Here is a 19,824-nt window from a genome sequence, read left to right as displayed (position 1 = left end):
GGTCTGGGTGTGAAGAACCTGCTGGTATCGCTAGGATACCACGTGGCAGGAGCACCTTTTCTCTTTGGCAGCAGACATAGGTCTTGTTCGAGCACTTGTCACGTCTCTGCTGAGAAAAAGATACTGCAAAACATATTCATTCCGCTGCCCCCAAAAACATCATCTTTAAAGTGCACCAAGTTGAATCCACTTCATACGTTTGTTTAAAACCTTTAGTTTGGGGCGCCTGGGTGGCTCTAACACTGTTCTAAAATCTTTGAATTTTCCCTAATAAAAAAACAAGTATAAAATAAAAAATGAGGGGCACCTGGGTGGCTCAGTCGTTGAGCGTCTGCCTTCGGCTCAGGTCATGATCCCGGGGTCCTGGGATCGCGCCCCTCATCGGGCTCCCTGCTCAGTGGGAAGCCTGCTTCTCCCTCTCCCACTCCCCCTGCTTGTGTTCCCTCTAAATAAATAAAATCTAAAAAATAATAATAAAAAATAAAACCTTTAGTTAATCACACTCACAGAGTTTGGTTAAAGATGTTTAAAATTGTGCCTCCGAAGTCAAACCCCAGGGGGTGTTTTGTAGTTTGTGGTTTTGCTGGAACTGGCAGTATTTACTCGCAGAAGAATCCTTCCTCCTCGGAGGTCTTAGAATTGCCGAGCTCGAGAAATGCTCCTGCCCTGCACTGTCGCTGTGCTCGCTACTAGCTTTGTGTGGCTCAGAGCACGCGGAACTCTGCACTGAGATGTGCTGTGAGTGGAAAACACAGCAGACATACAAAGTACCCCCACCCCACAAATCTATATCTCATTAATAATTTTTACGTCGGTTACCTGTTGAAGTGGTAATATTTGGGATATGCTGGGCTAAATAAAAGATAGTGTTAAAATTAATTTTCCCTGTTCCTTTTTATTTTTCCAGTGTGGCTATAAGGACATCTAAAATTACAAATGTGGCTTGCATTATACTTCTTTCAGACAGTGCTCCTCCGGACAGTGTGTGGACTCGTGTAGCCGCATTTATTAGGTTTTAAAATCAAAATCATTGCTTCCTAAGCATCACAAGAATGCTTTGAGGATATAGGGATTATGCTATTCTTTTAAAAATCCCAACCACTGTATTGGAACCAAGTGAGGCTGAAGGTCCCCCAAACAATGCTACAAGGCCAGGAACGCGTTTCCTCGCTGTTGTCATTGCTTCACTTTCCCATGAGACCGAGTGAAAGTTTATAATAATACATTTTAGATGAAATAATTATGCTATTTCTTTTTGTAAATTGAAGCAAGAAAGAGAAATTGATTACTTATAATGTTACATCACAGAAAACAAATTTTCCATAATTTATTATCTTAACTGTATCAAGAGGAACTACAGAAGCAGACTTCTCGGTTAAAAATTGCTACTTTGGTTCATTTCGGTTGAACTTGTTTTTAATTTATCAGCCATGAGACAGAGCAACCTTAAAGCGTCAAGTTCCATTGTAGCAACAGCTGAGCCCTGAGAAGTGAAATACGTACTTTTATGTTGTACACAGCACCATCTGTTGGACAGATCTGTTAACAAATTTGAAAAATTCTGGAGGAAAAAGTAAAAATTGAACTTAACCAAATCAAGATTGTGTTAGGGTGGGGGAAAAAAGTGCATACCAAATACTGTCAGTTAAACCATCACAAAATACTGACTTTCTATCTGTGGCCCTAAAACTCATTTTAAATCAGTTGCATGACACCTACCACGTTGCAAAAGGAAAGGAACCTATGCTAGCCCAGTCCCCCACACCAACTGGCCGGGAGATGAGAATGGGACCAAAGCAAATGCACATTAATAATGCCGGTTTTACATATGCCGATGTATGTGAATTTTCCAGCATTTACATGTCCTTGTGAGACATTAGTGGATCAGAACAATGACATCAGACACCCTGACCCACATGTCAGACGGAACGGGGCTCTTAGCCCTTTGAGGACAGGTAAGCAAGTCTGAGAGACCAGGTGTAAGCTTTATTACCTTTAGCGTGGGTGTGGATAGAGGCCGGTATGCCAGACACAGCAAATCTAGGCCCCTTGGAGTTCAGTGCGTTTCTGTATCTGCTGGACGTGCTGTGTTACTGAGGTATGGTGTTCGGCTTTAAAACATTATATATGATCCTGGTTTTGAACATGGGATTATATTGTTTGTCTTTTGCCTGGATGTAGTAGCAATGGTTTAAAAAAAGGTTGAAGAAAGTAACCTAATGGAGCTAATTGCCTGAAAGCCATGCTTTTTTATGTACATAAGTGGAAAAGTAAGCAAATATGGAAGAACATTTTCCTGGAAAAAACCCATAGAGAAGCAGGTGCAAAGAATGTGAGGTTTCTGCAATCCTGGAGAAAAACCTTAGAATGATTGTTCTGACATGACCAAACATCCGCTCCCTGGCTTCTCTTCCAGAAAGCCTTCCCTAAACCCCAGAGTAAGTTAGGTCCACCTGGTAAATATGGCCACGACACCTGGCCTGTCTTCTTCTGTAACAAGCAGCTTTGAACTTTACTGTCTTCCTTGATGTACTGGGAAGTCCCTGTGGACAGGGACCAGCTCTGACTTGTTGACAGCCATATGCCCAGTGCATGGAACAGCTCTTGGCGCAGGACTGTCATCTTGCCATGTTGAATGAATGGAAACATGAATGCTTTGTATCCAGGCGTCTGTCCCCACTTTTGACGATACATTTCCTTAATAATTCAGAGACCCATACCCAAGAGAGAAAGCAACTTTCTAAAGGAAGGGAGGCCACAACCAAATGAGGAGAGGAGGTCTGGGTGGCAGGGGAAGGGCAAATAATGATTAGAAATTCATTTAAAAATACTTTTAAGGGGCGCCTGGGTGGCTCAGTTGGTTAAGCGACTGCCTTCGGCTCAGGTCATGATCCTGGAGTCCCGGGATCGAGTCCCGCATCGGGCTCCCTGCTCGGCAGGGAGTCTGCTTCTCCCTCTGTCCTTCCTCCCTCTCATGCTCTCTGTCTCTCATTCTCTCTCTCTCAAATAAATAAAATCTTTTAAAAAAAATAAATAAAAAATAAAAATAAAAATACTTTTAAGAAATATGATTGTCAGAAATTATATGGATTGCTGAAACTGGAGGGGAAAACAAATAGATACATCATTGTTTCTAGACATTCTTCATCATTAGCACTTTTAATACATTGTACAAATCTGAGTATCAAAGAAGATCCTTACCTTGCATAAAGATGTAAAATAATGCTGAACCAGACAAACATAAGGCAGATGCCAGAACTGAGTAAGAATATAAGTTAAATTACTAAAATCGTAGGGGCGCCTGGGTGGCTCAGTCAGTTGAGCGTCTGGCTCTTGGTTTTGGCTCAGGTCATGCATGATCTCAGGGTCCTGGGATTGAGCCCCATGCACGTGCGTGCGCAGCTCAGAGTCCACTTGGGAGTCTCTTTCTCCTTTTCCCTCTGCCCCTCCCCCTGCTCTCTGTCCACCTGTCTGTCTCTCTCTCTCTTTCTCTCTCTCAAATAAATAAATTATATCTTTTTTAAAAAATTACTAAAATTGTAGATGTGCATGGGACCTCTCTCCACTCTTTGCAACTTCCATGAATCTATAATTATTTCAAAAGTTAAGCAAAATTGAAAGGTTTCTATTATGTTTACATTGAGAAAGAAGGGTCAATTGTATCACCTGGTTTTGGGTTTTTTTCCCTGCAACATCTTGGACAGGCTTGTTAACAAAATTTGCATATTCAGATGAAGCTGAACTTGAATTCCAAGGAGATGAATGTCTGCAATTTTCTGAAATATTTGAGTAAATATATTACAAATGCTCTACTATTCCACACATTCTATAGCCAGAGTTGAATGATATAGACTGTCTTTTATTTCCTTCACTTCTCCCAATTTATCTATAAATTCTTATATTTAATTTTCTGTAATTGGTGAAACTTTCTTTTGAAAACTGAAATGAAATTAAAATGATAGCGATTAAGATTTATACACTGTAGAGATACAGAGTGTCATGTGGGTTTTTTTGTGTGTGTTTTGTTTCATTTTGTTTTGTTTTGTTTTGTTTAATCCAACCTTGGATCTGCCATGGAGTGGTTTTCTGGTTCTCCTCTATTCCAAATCTGTGTTACCTTGGAAAGGATATATAACATAAATTAGTATATGAACAGAACTGTGCTGGTGGTTTTCTATCATTTGTCTACCCCAGAGGAAACTTTTCTTGTCCTGACCTTAGAAACAAGGGACTTATGTTCAGAGGTCAGGAACTTGTCCAAAGTCCAGGCTCACTGGTTGAGGGTTGGATTTGAACCCAAGGCACCTGTCTCCACTGACTTCCCACAGACGCATACTGACTAGCTTGCCCAATTTTAATATTCTAGGACTCCACTTTCCCCCGCCCCTAATATCAAATAGTCCCCTTTAGAGAAACAAGTTGAGCAGAATATTCACCTGACTAGATATTGAACTGTAGTTATAGAAATCATCCTTTGCGAAGACTTGAGTTTGTATTCCTTCTATAGACTATTCACACTCAAACCTGACCTTCACACTCATAAACAGTCTTCAGAAAACAAATTTGGTCTAGGAGAAAGAACCATGGTCCCATTTGAGCACGTTATTGAGACATTTAATCATGTGCGGGTAGGAGTGAGGCAAAACTAATCAAGGATAATCATTTGAAAGCTTTGAGATTAATTTAGTGGGAACCTGATTTCAATCCTGTTATTTATGCCTCAGTGTATTATGATCTTCTTAACCATTTATATTTGCAAAGCATTTTTTGATTCTTACTGCTCTGTTGCAAAATCTCAGTTACAGAGAGAGCTGTCCCACTTTTTGCAAATAAAGAAACCAAATGAGTTACAAGGTGCTTAAGAAATTTATCATTAATTAGTGAGCTAAGAAAGCTGTAGAACATTAGCTTCCATTTCTTGCACAGCAGAAAACGCCACTGTAATCAGGGCTTTCTGCTCATAGAGTGGGCCAGTAAGAAACTGTGTCACCTCCTGGGCCAGGGTATCTGCGTATCTGTCCATTACTCATCCACTTATCAACCACCACCCCTGTGCCAGCTAGTCTGCAAAGACACTGTGTTAAATAGTGGGTGAAGTTCATGTCTGTGTGACCTCATCCTTTCTCCCCCACCCTCTTCGTAGACCTGGCTTCTAAGCTCTAAAGTGACTTTGGGCAAGTCACTTCCTCTCTTTGAACTTTAGACACCCTCTTTACCAAATGCTCTGTGGGCCAAATAGTAACTCACCTGCCACAAAGTAGACATTCAGTAAGTATAAATTTTAATATTTCGCCTGACCAAAACTACCTGTTTCAGAACGCACCTCTTTGTTTTCCCTTTAATCTTATCTTTTTGTGAAAACTTTATTAGTAACAGATTAAACAGACAGAGGAGGATTCAGGGTCCTTTCATAGTCTATGGCATTATTAACTACCCCAGCTAAGAAGCTCTCTATTTTTATGTCATTTTCTCCTTTAATTCTATAGCTACAGAGTGGTTTAGTAGATTCTTTTAAAAAGCAAACCCATTTAAAACTAATGGACATTATTGCCCCATAAGCTTCTCTTCTCATATTGAACCATCCTTAAGATGTTTCTCATAGGATCCTCTTGTCATGTTTTTAATAATTTGGGTTCTGAGTTTTTAAGGACGGATAACGGGTGAAAGTCTACTAAGACTTTGCTTCCCACACATACCAAGTCATAAAATCGCCTAAATTGAGTGTGAAAAGTAGGTGCCATCCCTGGCCTACCAAGTCAGAATCTCCACAAGAGAAGCCTAGAAACCTGTACCTTTAATAGATATCGCTGGTGTTGCTTATGATCTAGCCAGTTGGGGCCACACACAAGCTGGGTTCCCTTTGGGTATGAATAGGACACAGTCATCATATTTGTAGATTATTTTGTTGGGTTTATCTATGTAAAGGGTGGGAGCAAAGCAAAGATTCTTGGTAATATATTCCTGCTTCTCTAAATAATAGACCATTTTAAAATCTGAATACAAATACAGTTCTGGAAAGAATATTGGCATTGTTCATTTTTACCTTATCAGGCTATTTGCCTGGAAATCTGACTTTTCTGACATACCTTTGTAGTTTGCAACACAGAACTTCCAGAAGAGTTTTATATTCTTGTAAGTTTTTGACACCCTTTGGGTAAAATCCATTAAGTCAACAGTAATTTCTCTTATAAACACATGGACATAATAAAATTTACTGTGGATTAAAAAGTAGGAAGACAAGAGCCACTTTCCACATACAATTAAAAAAAAAAACTATTAAAAGAACAAACAATAACCAGTCTCTACTACTATATATATTTTAAAGCAAGATTTGAAGAATTATGTAGTTCTTTGGTATGAAAAATGTGAGTCTCATTATTTCCCAGTGAGGGCTTTGTTCAGTGGATACTAGTCGAATACCTACAATGTGCCAGGCCTCAGTATCAGACATCATTTAGCTTAGTGTAACTTAACTGTGGGTACTTCACATTTTATGAAAAGAAAATCTGATTTGAATACACATTAGTAGATTATCAAAATTATAAATAGAATAAAAAGGCTCGTGATAAGGTGCTCACCATGGGGAATGTGGCCATGAGTCAGGGCTTCCCAGTAGCTGAGTTTGGAGAGCCTTCAGCCCTCCTGCAGGCTCCCCTAGTTAGCTGGGTCATTAGTTACCTGAAACAGTCAGCTAAGATCATTTCATGACTGTGTTTCAGTTTCCTTTGTTTAAAGCAAGAAATAGAGAAAAAATTTGCTTGAGTTGAATCTACATTAAAATATTAATAATCTGCTATATCATTTATTATATATATATCATATTATTAAATACTGGTATTAGTATTATTACCCATGTAATAATACACAAGGGTACAGTCATTATAATTTTCCTCTTCTCTTCCCCCCTCCCCTGATTTTAATGTAAATTATAGGAATTTATACATAGACATGTAATGATGTGATTAGTTGATTGTGATCACATTTTTTGCGACTTTTCCATTTAATATGGCTTGGAGATTTACATATTAAAATGTATACTTCTACCCCATTCTTTTTAATACTGCACAGTATTCCACAGTATGAATATATCGTAATTTATTTAACCTTTGTCCTATATGATGAGCAATAAGATCTTGTGATAGATTTTCAAGTCATAAGAATTCCCTGGTAATCTTACTGCCTGGCTTTCACTTCATGCTCTTGCCTCTCACATTTACCTACTGTCTCCATCATTTATTGTCTTACTTATGCAGCTATCCCAGTTTGTAATAGCCTCGCCTTCCACTGTAGCTCCTAAAGAGATTATGCTTCTTCTGATAAACCGATACTTAAGTACTTTTTGTAGTTTTTACATTTGTATTGACTTTTATTCTCAGAAAAAAAGTTAAAAATAAGTATACATAGAAACAGAATATAACCTGGTCCATTTCATCATGCAGATGCCTGGGAATCTGAATAATTCAAGAAGGCAACATGGGTATGATACTGTTTAAAGAATGGTGCTTGGGGATTCCAGTGTCCTAAATTCACACAGTAGTTGTTTCTTTGGATTGAGGCTTATCTTTAAAATACCTGTTAATAAAATACCTGTTAAAAGGGGCTCCTGGGTGGGTCAGTTGGTTGAGTGTCTGACTCTTGGTTTCCACTCAGGTTGTGATCTCGTGGGTTGTGGGATCGAGCCCCGTGTGGAGCCCCGTGGCAGGCCTCCACACCAGCGCGGAGTCTGCTTGAGATTCTTTCCCTCTCGCCCGCCCCTCCCCCACTCACGTGCTCGCCCTCTCTCTTAAATAAATAAATAAAACCTGTTAAAATACAACACTGAAGCTCAATAATTATACAGATTTTAATGGTGACAGAGAAATTGCTAGAAGCTTTAAAATAGAGTGGGTACAACACAGAGTGTCCCAGAACCACTGGCCAATCCTAAAAGACGTTAGAAGTCAAGTGTGGAGTTAGAACCCTGAGCTTCTCCCTTCACCACTCACCTGCTGCATCTGAGATGGACATGCTCACTTTATATTCGGGATGGTTTTAATGTTTGATCAAAGGCCGTGGAGCAGAGATGTGGCCTGGCTGTGCTTCACTACACAAAGGGGCCGCTCTTCCCAGTCCCTCACTGTTACAGGTTCCAGGGGTGATACGGCTGTCTCCCCCTTGACTCCTCACAAATGTACGTACAACACTCACACACACACACACAAACGGCTAAGAAGCACGTATTGCCCCAAGTGCCCCAAAAGGTGCCTTGCTGCCCCCCGTAGGCCCATACTGATCTTGAGTAAATGTCATACTCACAGGATACACTGCTTGTTACACTCAGACTCAGGAAATTTGTCTTGTTGGAAGGTTGTAATTTCACGGCGGAGTCTTCTTAAATTGCTTGCACTCTGTGGAGTCCGAAGCTATTTCTAAAGGAGAACACGATCACAAGTTTGAGGCTGAGGTAAAAAAATGTCTGCTTAGCTGCAGCTGATGGGCTGCACAGCAACTGAAACAAATGATCAGAACTCTCTCAGCTGCAGCATGAATTATGAACTCTGAGAACTCAGACTTTTTAAAATAAGCCAAACCATGGGAAGGGAAATATATCTGCTCTGTATGGAAAACTTTTATTTTGTCAATTGCTGAATAGGTGAAAACTTGCCCAGAATATTTTCCTGAGCGAACTCTTTAGTTCCTTCCTGTCTTTCTATATTAACCTTTTCTTTTCTTTAATAATTTGCCTTTGTTTTCTTTTATTTTTCTTTCACTAGAAACTCAGTATTTGGTTTTGGACAGAGCAGAGGAGAAGCAGATGGTCAGGAAGCAAAACGGACCAAATTCCAGTTCCATTTTGGTCTGGGTAGAACCCTGTTTCTATTTGCCAACTAATTTGGTCTTCCCACCTCAGAGTTTGGTGGTTAATCTGTAAAATGAGAAAATGTCACTGATCCAGTTATCTAACCATCCACCTTACCTTTCTATAAATTTCTACTCAAAATAAGCCATGATCTCAGTCCTGCGATAAAGGAGGCAGACATGTTCATAGTTAAAAAATGGTAGGACGTGTACTGTATGTATCAGAGGTTGAAGAGAGGGCTATGTGAGTAACAACAAAAACAAAACCAACACCCCTCTCTGAAGTCTGGGAATTTCCCCTTTATTTTGTTAACAAAACCACCCCAACTATGTAAACCCACTGTCTTCTTCTCTCCTCACCTCCAGCCCCACCTCCCATCCCTCTGAAGTGACCAGTTGCCAGTGGCCTAGAATGTCTCTTCTACAAATTTCTCTTATAAAAGTATATAAATGTGCAGATTACACATTTCCCTAAAAAGGACCAGACTATGCATTTTGCTCTGCATCTTTGCTTCTTTCCTCACTTTATATGCTTTATACCAATCAGTCACTTCCAGCCTGGCTCCCTCCTTCCTTCGCATCTCTCACCTATTATCACCTCTTCAGAGAGGTGTTTCCTGATCATCATATTTAAATAACCTCTCCCTCTCCCGCCCTCACAATGTCTCCATATAACTGTTTTATCATGATTCTTCCAGTTCTCCCTCGCAAATTTATTTTTCCAAAATACCCTTGGCTAGTCTCAAATATTTATGTCATATCTTGTTTAAGTAGGTATTTCCATGCAAATTATTAAATTTGATCTTTTTAATATATGTTTTTCTGACCAGTTTTCAGCTTCTGTGAATTGCCCATTTACAGTATTTTGCCATTTTCTGTTGGCTCATCTGTCATCTCTGTCAGCTCGTAGGTGCCATGTGTCCCACGTAGCTGTTATCTTTCCTAGTCTCCCTTTTGTCTTTCAAGCTAACTATTTTTGCCATAGAAAACTTTACATTTTTATAGTCAAAACGACCTTTTAGGCTTCTGGGTTTCCAGTTTTGAATACAAAAATTTCTCCTAACCATGGCTGAAACATATTCTCTTGATGTTTTACGGTAACGTTTTAATTTTTTTAAGTAGTTAAGTCTCTTATCCAGCGGGAATTTGTATTTATATGTAATAAGATGTAGTGATTTAGCTCTGTTCTGCCAAATAGATTTTCATGTATGTCAATGCCATCTTAAATAAGCACTCTTTCCCCCACTGATTTGAAGTTTAAATATATGACTTTGATTTAAACATATTCATTTAAATACATAATATATAATATAAAAAAGTAGATACATTTGGACTTACATATATTCCATGTATGTGTATATACGTGTATAAATTTAAATCTGTTTCTTGCTCTGTTCTTATCCCTGACCTTTTTGTCTAATCTTATATATGTATTTCTTATATTTTTATATGTCTATCCATATAACTTTTATTATGATACTTCTAGATAAGTTTTAAAATCTTATAAGATAAATTCTCCCTCATAAAGCTATTTTTCCAAAATACTCTTGGCTAATCTCAAATATTTATTATTTCATATGATTTTAAAAATCGTTTATTTCAGTTAAACCAACCAGCGTTCTGCATAAAATCTGGCTCTTGGAAGAAGACCCATCTGGCTGCACTGTAGGGGATGAGTTGGAATAAGGAGAAGCGAGTGGCAGGGAGATGGTTAGGAGGTGACTCAGTGATCCAGGCAAGGCAAAGAGGGCTCAGACAGGGGCTGGCAAGACAACAAGCCTTTGCCACAGTGGAATCAGCTGGACTTCGACCTTTCGATGTGAAGTATCCAGGAAAGTGAGTCAAACTATCGGACAGGAGGACTAGAAAACTGTAAGCCCTTTACCAGAGTTAGTATAAAGGGGAAGAAGTTAAGTTTGGAAGTGGACAGAAGGAAAGATGTATCCATTTGTGGATAGGTTGAGTTTGATGCGTGAGGGTTATCGGTGCATAGACAGAAATAGGTGATGACAATATTAATCATTTGGACAATTTAAAAATATCTTAAAGAGGTTTTCAAATAAAGTTCTAGAGCCTTTCAGACATCCTGAAATCCTTACTCACTTTCTTGTGAGGCCCTGCTTTTTCCTGACTCATTCCTGCTTTGGCAGTTTGAGGGCAGATTATTGTAAATAATCACAGAATGAGGTCTCTCTTCTTAAAGAGTAGAGCTCTGTTCATATGAGGTAAAATTTCAGTTTTTGAAGATGTTTGCTCCTCTTCGGTAGAAATATTTTTCTACAAATACTGTATATGAAGAGCTTTATAATATCTTTACAAATCTTTATATTATTTTTAAAGTCACTGTCGCTTTCTCTCCATCATAGAAACTCTGTTGAGACTACTGGATATAAGTCATTTTATCTATCAAAATTACACATCAGTTTATCTTAAGGTATTAGGTAGATAGGCTTACTCTCATGGCTTTTTCATTCGTCTTTTCAGAACTTGACAGCCCAGAAGAGCTAGGGAAGAAGCGGATCTGCAGGATTATCACAAAGGACTTCCCCCAGTATTTTGCTGTGGTTTCTAGGATTAAGCAGGAAAGCAACCAGATTGGTCCTGAAGGCGGAATTCTGAGCAGCACCACTGTGCCCCTCGTCCAGGCTTCTTTCCCAGAGGGTGCTTTAACCAAAAGAATTCGAGTGGGCCTCCAGGTAACGTGTGAAAATGTTGTTTCTTTGGCATATGTAGAGAGTGTGAGAGCATGCTCCACTCAGAAAACAGTTGTAACTGTAACTCATCCTAATGATATTGCTAATCAAAGCACTATGCCATTTTGGGAATCATTTACCTATTTCAAATGAAAAGCATGAAGTATAAAGTGAGCTTGGTGGCTTATTCCATAAGGTACGTATTTTAGGGTTTTTCTTTTAAAAGTATCGCTTGGTTTCTGATGAAAGATTGTTTTGTTGGGGCACCTGGGTGGCTCGGTCATTGGACGTCTGCCTTTGGCTCGGGTCATGATCCCAGTGTCCTGGGATCGAGCCCCGCATCGGGCTCCCTGCTCAGTGGGAAGCCTGCTTCTCCTTCTCCCACTCCCCCTGCTTGTGTTCCCTCTCTCACTGACTCTCTCTCTGTCAAATAAGTAAATAAAATCTTAAAAATATATATATATTTAAAAAAAAGATTGTTTTGTTAACCATAGGTTATTGGTATTCAGAGTGACAAGAGCACCAAAGAGCAAATACACCATTAAAGAAACAAACCATATTTGATTTGGTTTATAAGACGCCATTTCATAAAAATCAGTAATAAGGAAACTTGCAAGCTTTCAGATTTTGATTGAAGTAGATCATAAATACTGGGTTTTATCCAAACCATTTGGAACTTGTTTGGGTTTTGGAAAGCTAACTGAAAATCATGGCAAGCGTCATCTTTCTTATATTTATTTGTTTCAGTTAGATCTATTGAAAAAAGAAAAAAGTAAGGAAAGTAATTTAATTTGTGTCAATTAATATAGTCATTAATAGTTTAACTGAGGTTCTTCCTGTGAGGTTTTTTAGAGTGAAGTACTCTAAGTGCTGGGAAGGCCTTCCGTAACCACTTGGAGCTAAGGAGACTGCCTTATAGTTCAGTGACATGAAGTTCCCTTAGCAAAGAAGCCAAAAGGAAGCCATTAGGTTTGGTAATCTCGAACTGAAATCTTAAATCCCCTTTGTTACTTAACTCTGAAGACCCCAATTTTTACCTGGGCACAAATCGCCTATGTGACGTTTTACTGGATGTCCTGCATAGGTTTAAAATACACTAGACTCAATATTTGTATTTGCTGACGTTTACTTTGGATTAGCCTGAAAGACTTCTCCGTGGTGACAACGGATTTCCTGTCACACAAGCTCATGTCGTCCATATTCTGTTGAGGAAATACACCGACTGGTTCCTGCTCCAGTGTGAGGTTGTTTGGGTTCTTTTTTTTGCGCCCTCCTGAAATTGTGAGAAAGGATGAAGAAGAAAGACTTGCGGGGGGGGGGGGGGGTTTTTTTTTTTTTTTTTCCCCCTCCTCACTTAAAAAGTCAATTTTCCAATGAGAGAAAAATGTTAAACTTCCACCTAAGGTCCTTTCTCTGTCTTTAGGCCCAGCCTGTTCCTGATGAAATTGTGAAAAAGATCCTTGGAAACAAAGCAACATTTAGCCCAATCGTCACTGTGGAACCAAGAAGAAGGAAATTCCATAAACCCATCACAATGACCATTCCGGTGCCCCCGCCCTCTGGGGAAGGCGTAGCCAACGGGTACAAGGGGGATAGCACGCCGAATCTGCGGCTGCTCTGTAGCATTACAGGTGCGGTTAACTTGTTTCTGCCCTTGCTGGTGAGGCTAGCAACTTGCAGTGACTCTGTACGAACATATAAAGCCTTTGAAACATCCATGCCCACTTTATAAGACTAGAAAAAAAATAAAACACTTTACTTGTCCATCACCCCATCTGTATTGTCCTGTACCTTTCTTTAAGATGCTGAGACCATGACTCATTTCAAATTCAGTGATATCATTTTCCCTGTTATTAAGTGTAGTATTAATAATAGTGCTCTTTTGGGGCACCTGGGTGGCTCAGATGGTTAAGCATCTGCCTTCAGCTCAGGTCATGATCCCAGGGTCCTGGGATCGAGCCCCGCATCGGGCTCCCTGCTCCGCGGGAAGCCTGCTTCTCCCTCTCCCACTCCCCCTGCTTGTGTTCCCTCTCTCTCTGTGTCACTGTCAAATAAATAAATAAAATCTTTAATAAAAAAAAATAATAATAGTGCTCTTTTAAGGTTATTGAAATAGTATTGAATCTACTAGAGCATCTAGGTCATTTCTCAGGGACCTAGACAGAGGTGGTGGACCTAGTAGCACCCTTTAGACTACAGGAAATTGGACAGACTTTGGAGAAAACAGGCCCCCACAGAGCACCAGGCGTAGGGCAGAGCAGAGGACATGATTCTTCTCACCACTCAATTCCCGAGTTTAATCCAATAGACAAAATCTGCAGGGTCAGGAGAACACATTTTGTGATAAGCACCTGGAATCCAGAGCTTATTTCATTTGATCAACCTAATATGATTTTTAACAGAAAGTCCTAAATTAAGATAGGTTGGGTTTTTTTGTTGTTTTTATGAGTAGTTTTAATGGCTGATTCCTCTTTGTACCCTGGAAGATTACGTGATTGGGGCAGTACAAAATCAGCTGCTGCTTAACTTTCTTGATAGTTCTTGTCTTTTTTAAAAAATAAAAAAAATAAATAAGAATTATATTGTCTTTCTGAACAACAGTTCTTTGCACTTATAAATTGCACTTAACAAAATGCACTTGATAGCCTGTGGTTGCCCCACATTTAAACCATTCATCAGTAGCCAGAGACACCGAAAAGTAATTTTTTAAAAATACAATGTCTTATAAGGAGATCACTATAAGGCAGTAAAACCACAGAAAGAGAGTAGAGAGGAAAACCACCCTTAGAGCCTGCCATAATTGAACGTGCTGAAGTCTTGCAAGTTCATGGCAATGCCAGAAGAACAAGACGATGATGAAGATTTTACAAGGAGCAACTCCCATGATAAAATCAACATATCTGCTCTTGTTCTCCCAGGGGGCACCTCGCCTGCTCAGTGGGAAGACATCACAGGAACTACTCCCCTGACGTTCATAAAGGATTGTGTCTCTTTTACAACCAATGTTTCAGCCAGGTATGGAAATAATGGATTCCAAAAAGCACTAAGGAATTTGTTTTATTACCTTTTGGAAAGTGAAAGTTTTTGTGCTCAATACTAGTATGATTATTTTTTTTTAATTTTGATGGCAAAATTGGGCCTAACTCAGAAATCTAAAATTGACTGGCATAAGTCATCTTACCCATTTCTCACAAGGAGCTATATGGTGCTAGACTTGATTCTTCTAGTTCTTAGCAGTTTCTGCACTTGTCTGTTGATTGTTATGGAAATCTGGCCCCATTTACTAAAGGAGGCAACTTGTTTTTAATTGTTATGCTTTCAAAGAAAAAAGACTGATAGAATTTCCATTTCTCTCTCATTTTCTTCCATAAAATTCTTGCTCCATCCAATGTAAAATAAGAGATTAAACTCTTAAGCAGGAGTAGAAAGGAAGGCTAATCATGACTAAATATAAGAGGGTGGGGGAACAGAATCTTATGGGAAGGAGAAGAGAGAGAAAAAAAAATCCTTAGCCTTTCCTCAGCAAAATTATAACAAATAATAAATGTAGACCTTCTGTAAACAGAGTAAACATCTTTGCTGTTTCTTTAAATTAACAAGTTAATGTTTTGGTATAGTTCCCTTATATGCTCTAATTTTTTAATGGTGAATTTTTTTTAAGATTTAGCTTTTAAATCACCTCATTTTCATACTTCTGTTTTGTTTTTGTTTTTCTCAGATTTTGGCTCGCAGACTGCCATCAAGTTTTAGAAACTGTGGGGTTAGCCACACAACTATACAGAGAATTAATATGTGTTCCATATATGGCGAAGTTTGTTGTTTTTGCCAAAATGAATGATCCTGTAGAATCCTCCCTGCGCTGTTTCTGCATGACAGATGACAAAGTGGACAAAACTTTAGAGCAGCAAGAGAATTTTGAGGAAGTTGCAAGAAGCAAAGATATTGAGGTACCTTGTTCACAACCAGTCCGTTCCATTACATTCCCCAGATGTGGGGTTTTATTTTAAGGTCATAATGGCACTCACTGGAAATATCAAGCACATTCTTGATTTCAGGTTTTGATTTAAAAATTTTATATAGATTTATTCTCAAATTATTTTATGTGTCTTTGAGGTTATCTTGGTTACAATGCAGTACTAATGAATCTACATCATGGTCTATACTTCTCTGTGGTGACTCGAGTTGTCTTATTTTTAGGGTCACTGTCTTTAGCACATTACTATGATTTTCCCTTTTCAAACCCAGTGAAAGTATCTGAGTTTAAAAAAAAAAAAAAAACCCTTTCAAAATCTGTATGAAGAAGTGATGTCAGCACTTTCTCAAAGATGTCTAAAGTTGCTAGAATAGAATTGAATGTATAATTCTGTCTTGTACATATGCATGATTCAGTTTCCAATCACAGTAGTTGAATTGTGAGCCAACAGAGTTCTTTTTGTGGCAAATAACACCATAGAAGTAATTTCCTAATAAGGAGACAAATGTGACATAGAAATATGTCAGTCTTTTAATATTATGTGACTTAAAATCTCAAAATTCTTTCAGCTGAAATTAACATTAAATTATGTATTTCTTTTACTCTAAAAGGTTCTGGAAGGAAAACCTATTTATGTTGATTGTTATGGAAATCTGGCCCCACTTACCAAAGGAGGACAGCAGCTTGTTTTTAACTTTTATGCTTTCAAAGAAAATAGACTGCCATTTTCCATCAAGGTAAATCATCAACAGAGACTCTGATTAAAAAAGAAAAAAAATGCTCTTAGGAATAAAAAGAAAAGAGTCTAGTGATTTATTCAGTTTGAAATATCCCACCAAACTTGAATTCAGAGGAACAAGGTCAGATTTTGTCCCGGTTCTCCCCGAGTGTACTTTTGAGCCAGGAAAGCTTTATAATTAGTAAAAAAAAAAGAAAGAATCTTTACCTTTTAAACATTTAAATGATTATTTATGTTCAAGCAGATGTTTGTAAGACCAAACAATCTAGAATAATAAAATGCATCATATCTGGTTAATGCTCAGTAATCAAATAATGGATGAAATCCAAACTCAGTATTTAAGTTCCATCTTCATTTCTGAATGCCCAAGGACATTCTGGAGAGACCATCTTCCTCCTCAGAGAACAGAAGGACATGGGACAACTGTTCAGTGTGATGATTATTTGCTCTTATTACTGTTGCTAAAACCAAGGCCTTGGGAAAAAGAAATTATTGGACAGGAAGAAAATGCATATAACCCAGACTGTACAACAGAATGCCAGGGAAACAGGCAGACATAGCAATCCTGGGTCTGATCTCGGAATCGGGCATTCTAAATCCCACTGAGTTCACACGTGACCACCGCCGTTGACCTGTAATTGTTACCATCATCTTTTCCCTTTACTTTGCCTGCTTCTTGAAGGGCTCTGTAAAATAAACCTGTTTAACTCCTGAGTCCTCAGAAAAGTCTCTTTCTATAACTGTCAACCACCTAAATTCTTCTAGATTAGAGACACCAGCCAGGAGCCCTGTGGTCGTCTCTCTTTTCTGAAAGAACCAAAGACAACAAAAGGACTGCCTCAAACAGCTGTTTGCAACTTAAATATCACTCTGCCAGCACATAAAAAGGTATCTTTTAATACTGGTTTATTGTAACTCTTCCCCCGGTCTTGGAGAAGTGGGCCCTCGGTATGCAATTAAGGAATGCTTTGTAACATGATTAAAGTTCTTAAAACTTGAGATTTATTAGTCTCTTTGCGTAGATTAAGTCTTGTTACTGTGGTGTCAGATTCTTATGGTTTGTATGATGGAGTCCTCTGTATATTGCTTCTGCTTCTGCTGCTAGCTCATAGATTCTTATGCTTTCGGATAACGTCACACATTAATTTGCCATGGATGTATAGTTCTTGATATTTTGTGTTGGCTTCTTTTGATTTGCTTTGCTTTGCTTTCTTGATTCCGCTTGCATTTTGTGCTCCCTACTCAGCCCTTTTCATATCCTGATATTCTTTTCCCTGCTGTCCGTTGTAATACTCCTTGTCTCTGCAATGCATCTCGGAACCAAAAGGAAACAGAGTCAGATCAAGATGATGAGGTAATATGAACACTTCTGCTTTTACTCTATCAGAGCTAGAATAGAAATTAAATCTGTATAAAAGAAGTTGCAGAGGGCTGAAGTGTGGGAAACGTATTCTATTTTTGCAGATCTTAGTGTAAGTGAGGTAAAGGGTATACATTTTTCTTAAAGATTGGTTTGATCTTCCTCCACATATACGAGACTACTTCAGGGCGTTCAGCAATATAATCCAGCTAATGATTTAAAAAGAGGAACTAACGTTCTTTCAACATTTTAAAACGTAGTAGCTTGGCAAGTATCAATACACATTTGTTCATATCTTCACCTAGCATCCACTCTGTGTAACATTTAAATCAAGAGCATGAGTAACATAAAATTTTATTGTATAAATCAAGTTGTTCTATTTAATACAAAATATGTGTTCCATGGCTACTGATAAATATTTGGTATTCTATTTGAAGAAAATTATCCTGGCCATTTTTAAGAGTATCGTTGTTCCATTTGGTTTTGAATGAATTTTTCCTTACAAAGGCATCTCCTACTCTTTCTCCAAGTTATAGGATAATTGGATTTTTAAAACTCACACCTCAGTACTAATAAATAGAATCCATATTTCTAATAAAGCCATTAACCTTTTTTTAACCTCACCTACACTCTATGCCTTTTAACATATAGAAACAACAGCAGTAACTGGAATGAGACACTGTGTGCCCCTTTTCCTTGAATGTACTCACATAGAGTGACTGTACATCATGATATATGTGCTTTCAATACGAATGAATTTGGGGAGATTTACTGCTCAGCATCAGAAGTCTCTGTAACGCTCGTCTTGTATTTGTAGTCCCCTGTAGTCTGCTGTGTTGGTGCTAAATGATGGTAATTTGGTTGAGACATCGGGGTGGGGTTGTAGACCCACAATAGGAAATTAACATTTTCATGAGGAAAATCCATCAGAAGAAAAATAAAGATAAACGAGGTATCCACATGCTATCCTACAAAATGTTTCAAAACTATGAAAATGTCACAAGGAAATTGGACAGAGTCTCTTTTTCCTTTTCCCTTTTCAGGCCGAGAAAGCAGATCGACGGCAGAGCTTTGCGTCTTTAGCTTTACGTAAGCGCTACAGCTACTTGACTGAGCCTGGAATGAGTGAGTTTTCTAACACATCTACTAATCTATGTGGATTTTTATAAGAAGAGGCATTTTTTTCTGTACAAACTGAATTTGGGGGCCATTTGAAAACCCAATGGCTTAAGAAAAATTGCAGGAAAATTTTATCATGAAATCTAAGTGATATTTTGTACATAGTTAAAGATATGAAGTACAAACTCCCTTAGATCATAATTTCAAAACAGTTTTTTTTAAAAAAAACATTACCTCTTTTTTAAATTAGAAACATCTACTTATTACTTGTCTTTAAAAACCTTGATTTCACTTTGATTGTTAAGTAGGAGATAACATACCAGTGTTGCTTCAGATCTATGCTCAAAAGGGAAAATATTTATTTTTATATACATGGGTTGGTAGAAAGAATGATAAAGTAACTTTGATTGTCGTCTCATTTTTCTTAATATAGGTAGATCATTATATCTTAGTCCTGATTCTCCTTCTTCCCAGTTTGCAAGAATTAGATTTTCCTACCGCCTTGAGGTAGCACTTCTATACTGATTCCTTATTTCCTCCTTCCTCTCACCCCAACCCCTCCCCGCCCTGCCCCTGGCCTTTATTAAACACCAGTTCCAAGGCTAGTCTTCACTAGACTGGCTAAGCCCTTTTCTGCTCTCAGTGATTGTTTTGGTTCATTGTTAACTGGCTTGCAAGTATCAAGATATAAATCCACTCAGTCATATTCATTCATCTGTCTCCCTCCCTACCTCATCTTTTCCTGTTCCCTCAGCCCTCCAGAGAATCCCTCCACCGACAGGAGCTAAGAATGCTGAGAACAGCACTGTGTTCGATCCATCAGAAGAGGATTTTTACAAAAATTATTGTTAAGTTAGCATACAATTTCTAGCTGTTTTCCATTACTCACCATTAACTTGACTCAGGGGAGATTGGAAATTTACCAGTAAGAGCCACAACTTTGGTTTTTCCCAGCTTTCCTGAATTCTTGTTTCTGTGGGCCAAGATAGCATATTAAATGTGCACAAGGAAGACTCCACTATTTAGCTTAGATGGTCTTAGCATAGTCTTCTGGAGTCTAGCTCCTTGACTACTAGGGAAGCTTTTATATTTAGACACAAAA

General features: G+C 38.5%; 1 protein-coding gene across 2 annotated transcripts in view; it reads left to right on the top strand.

Moving 5' to 3' along the window:
- The window catches only part of ANK3 (ankyrin 3), a 101,772-nt gene that overhangs the window by 35,600 nt on the left and 46,348 nt on the right, over positions 1–19,824 (top strand). For both annotated transcript variants that reach the window (XM_021699504.2, XM_044916035.1), the window contains exons 7-13: positions 11,323–11,534; positions 12,955–13,162; positions 14,450–14,546; positions 15,250–15,478; positions 16,116–16,241; positions 17,009–17,131; positions 18,647–18,728. In XM_021699504.2, the coding sequence (XP_021555179.1) occupies positions 11,323–11,534; positions 12,955–13,162; positions 14,450–14,546; positions 15,250–15,478; positions 16,116–16,241; positions 17,009–17,131; positions 18,647–18,728 (1,077 nt within the window). The remainder of the gene's footprint in view (positions 1–11,322; positions 11,535–12,954; positions 13,163–14,449; positions 14,547–15,249; positions 15,479–16,115; positions 16,242–17,008; positions 17,132–18,646; positions 18,729–19,824) is intronic.

The sequence above is a fragment of the Neomonachus schauinslandi genome, chromosome 6 (genome assembly GCF_002201575.2).
Source record: "Neomonachus schauinslandi chromosome 6, ASM220157v2, whole genome shotgun sequence".
NCBI lineage: Eukaryota > Metazoa > Chordata > Mammalia > Carnivora > Phocidae > Neomonachus > Neomonachus schauinslandi.
This window is presented reverse-complemented; position numbering and strand designations above follow the sequence as displayed.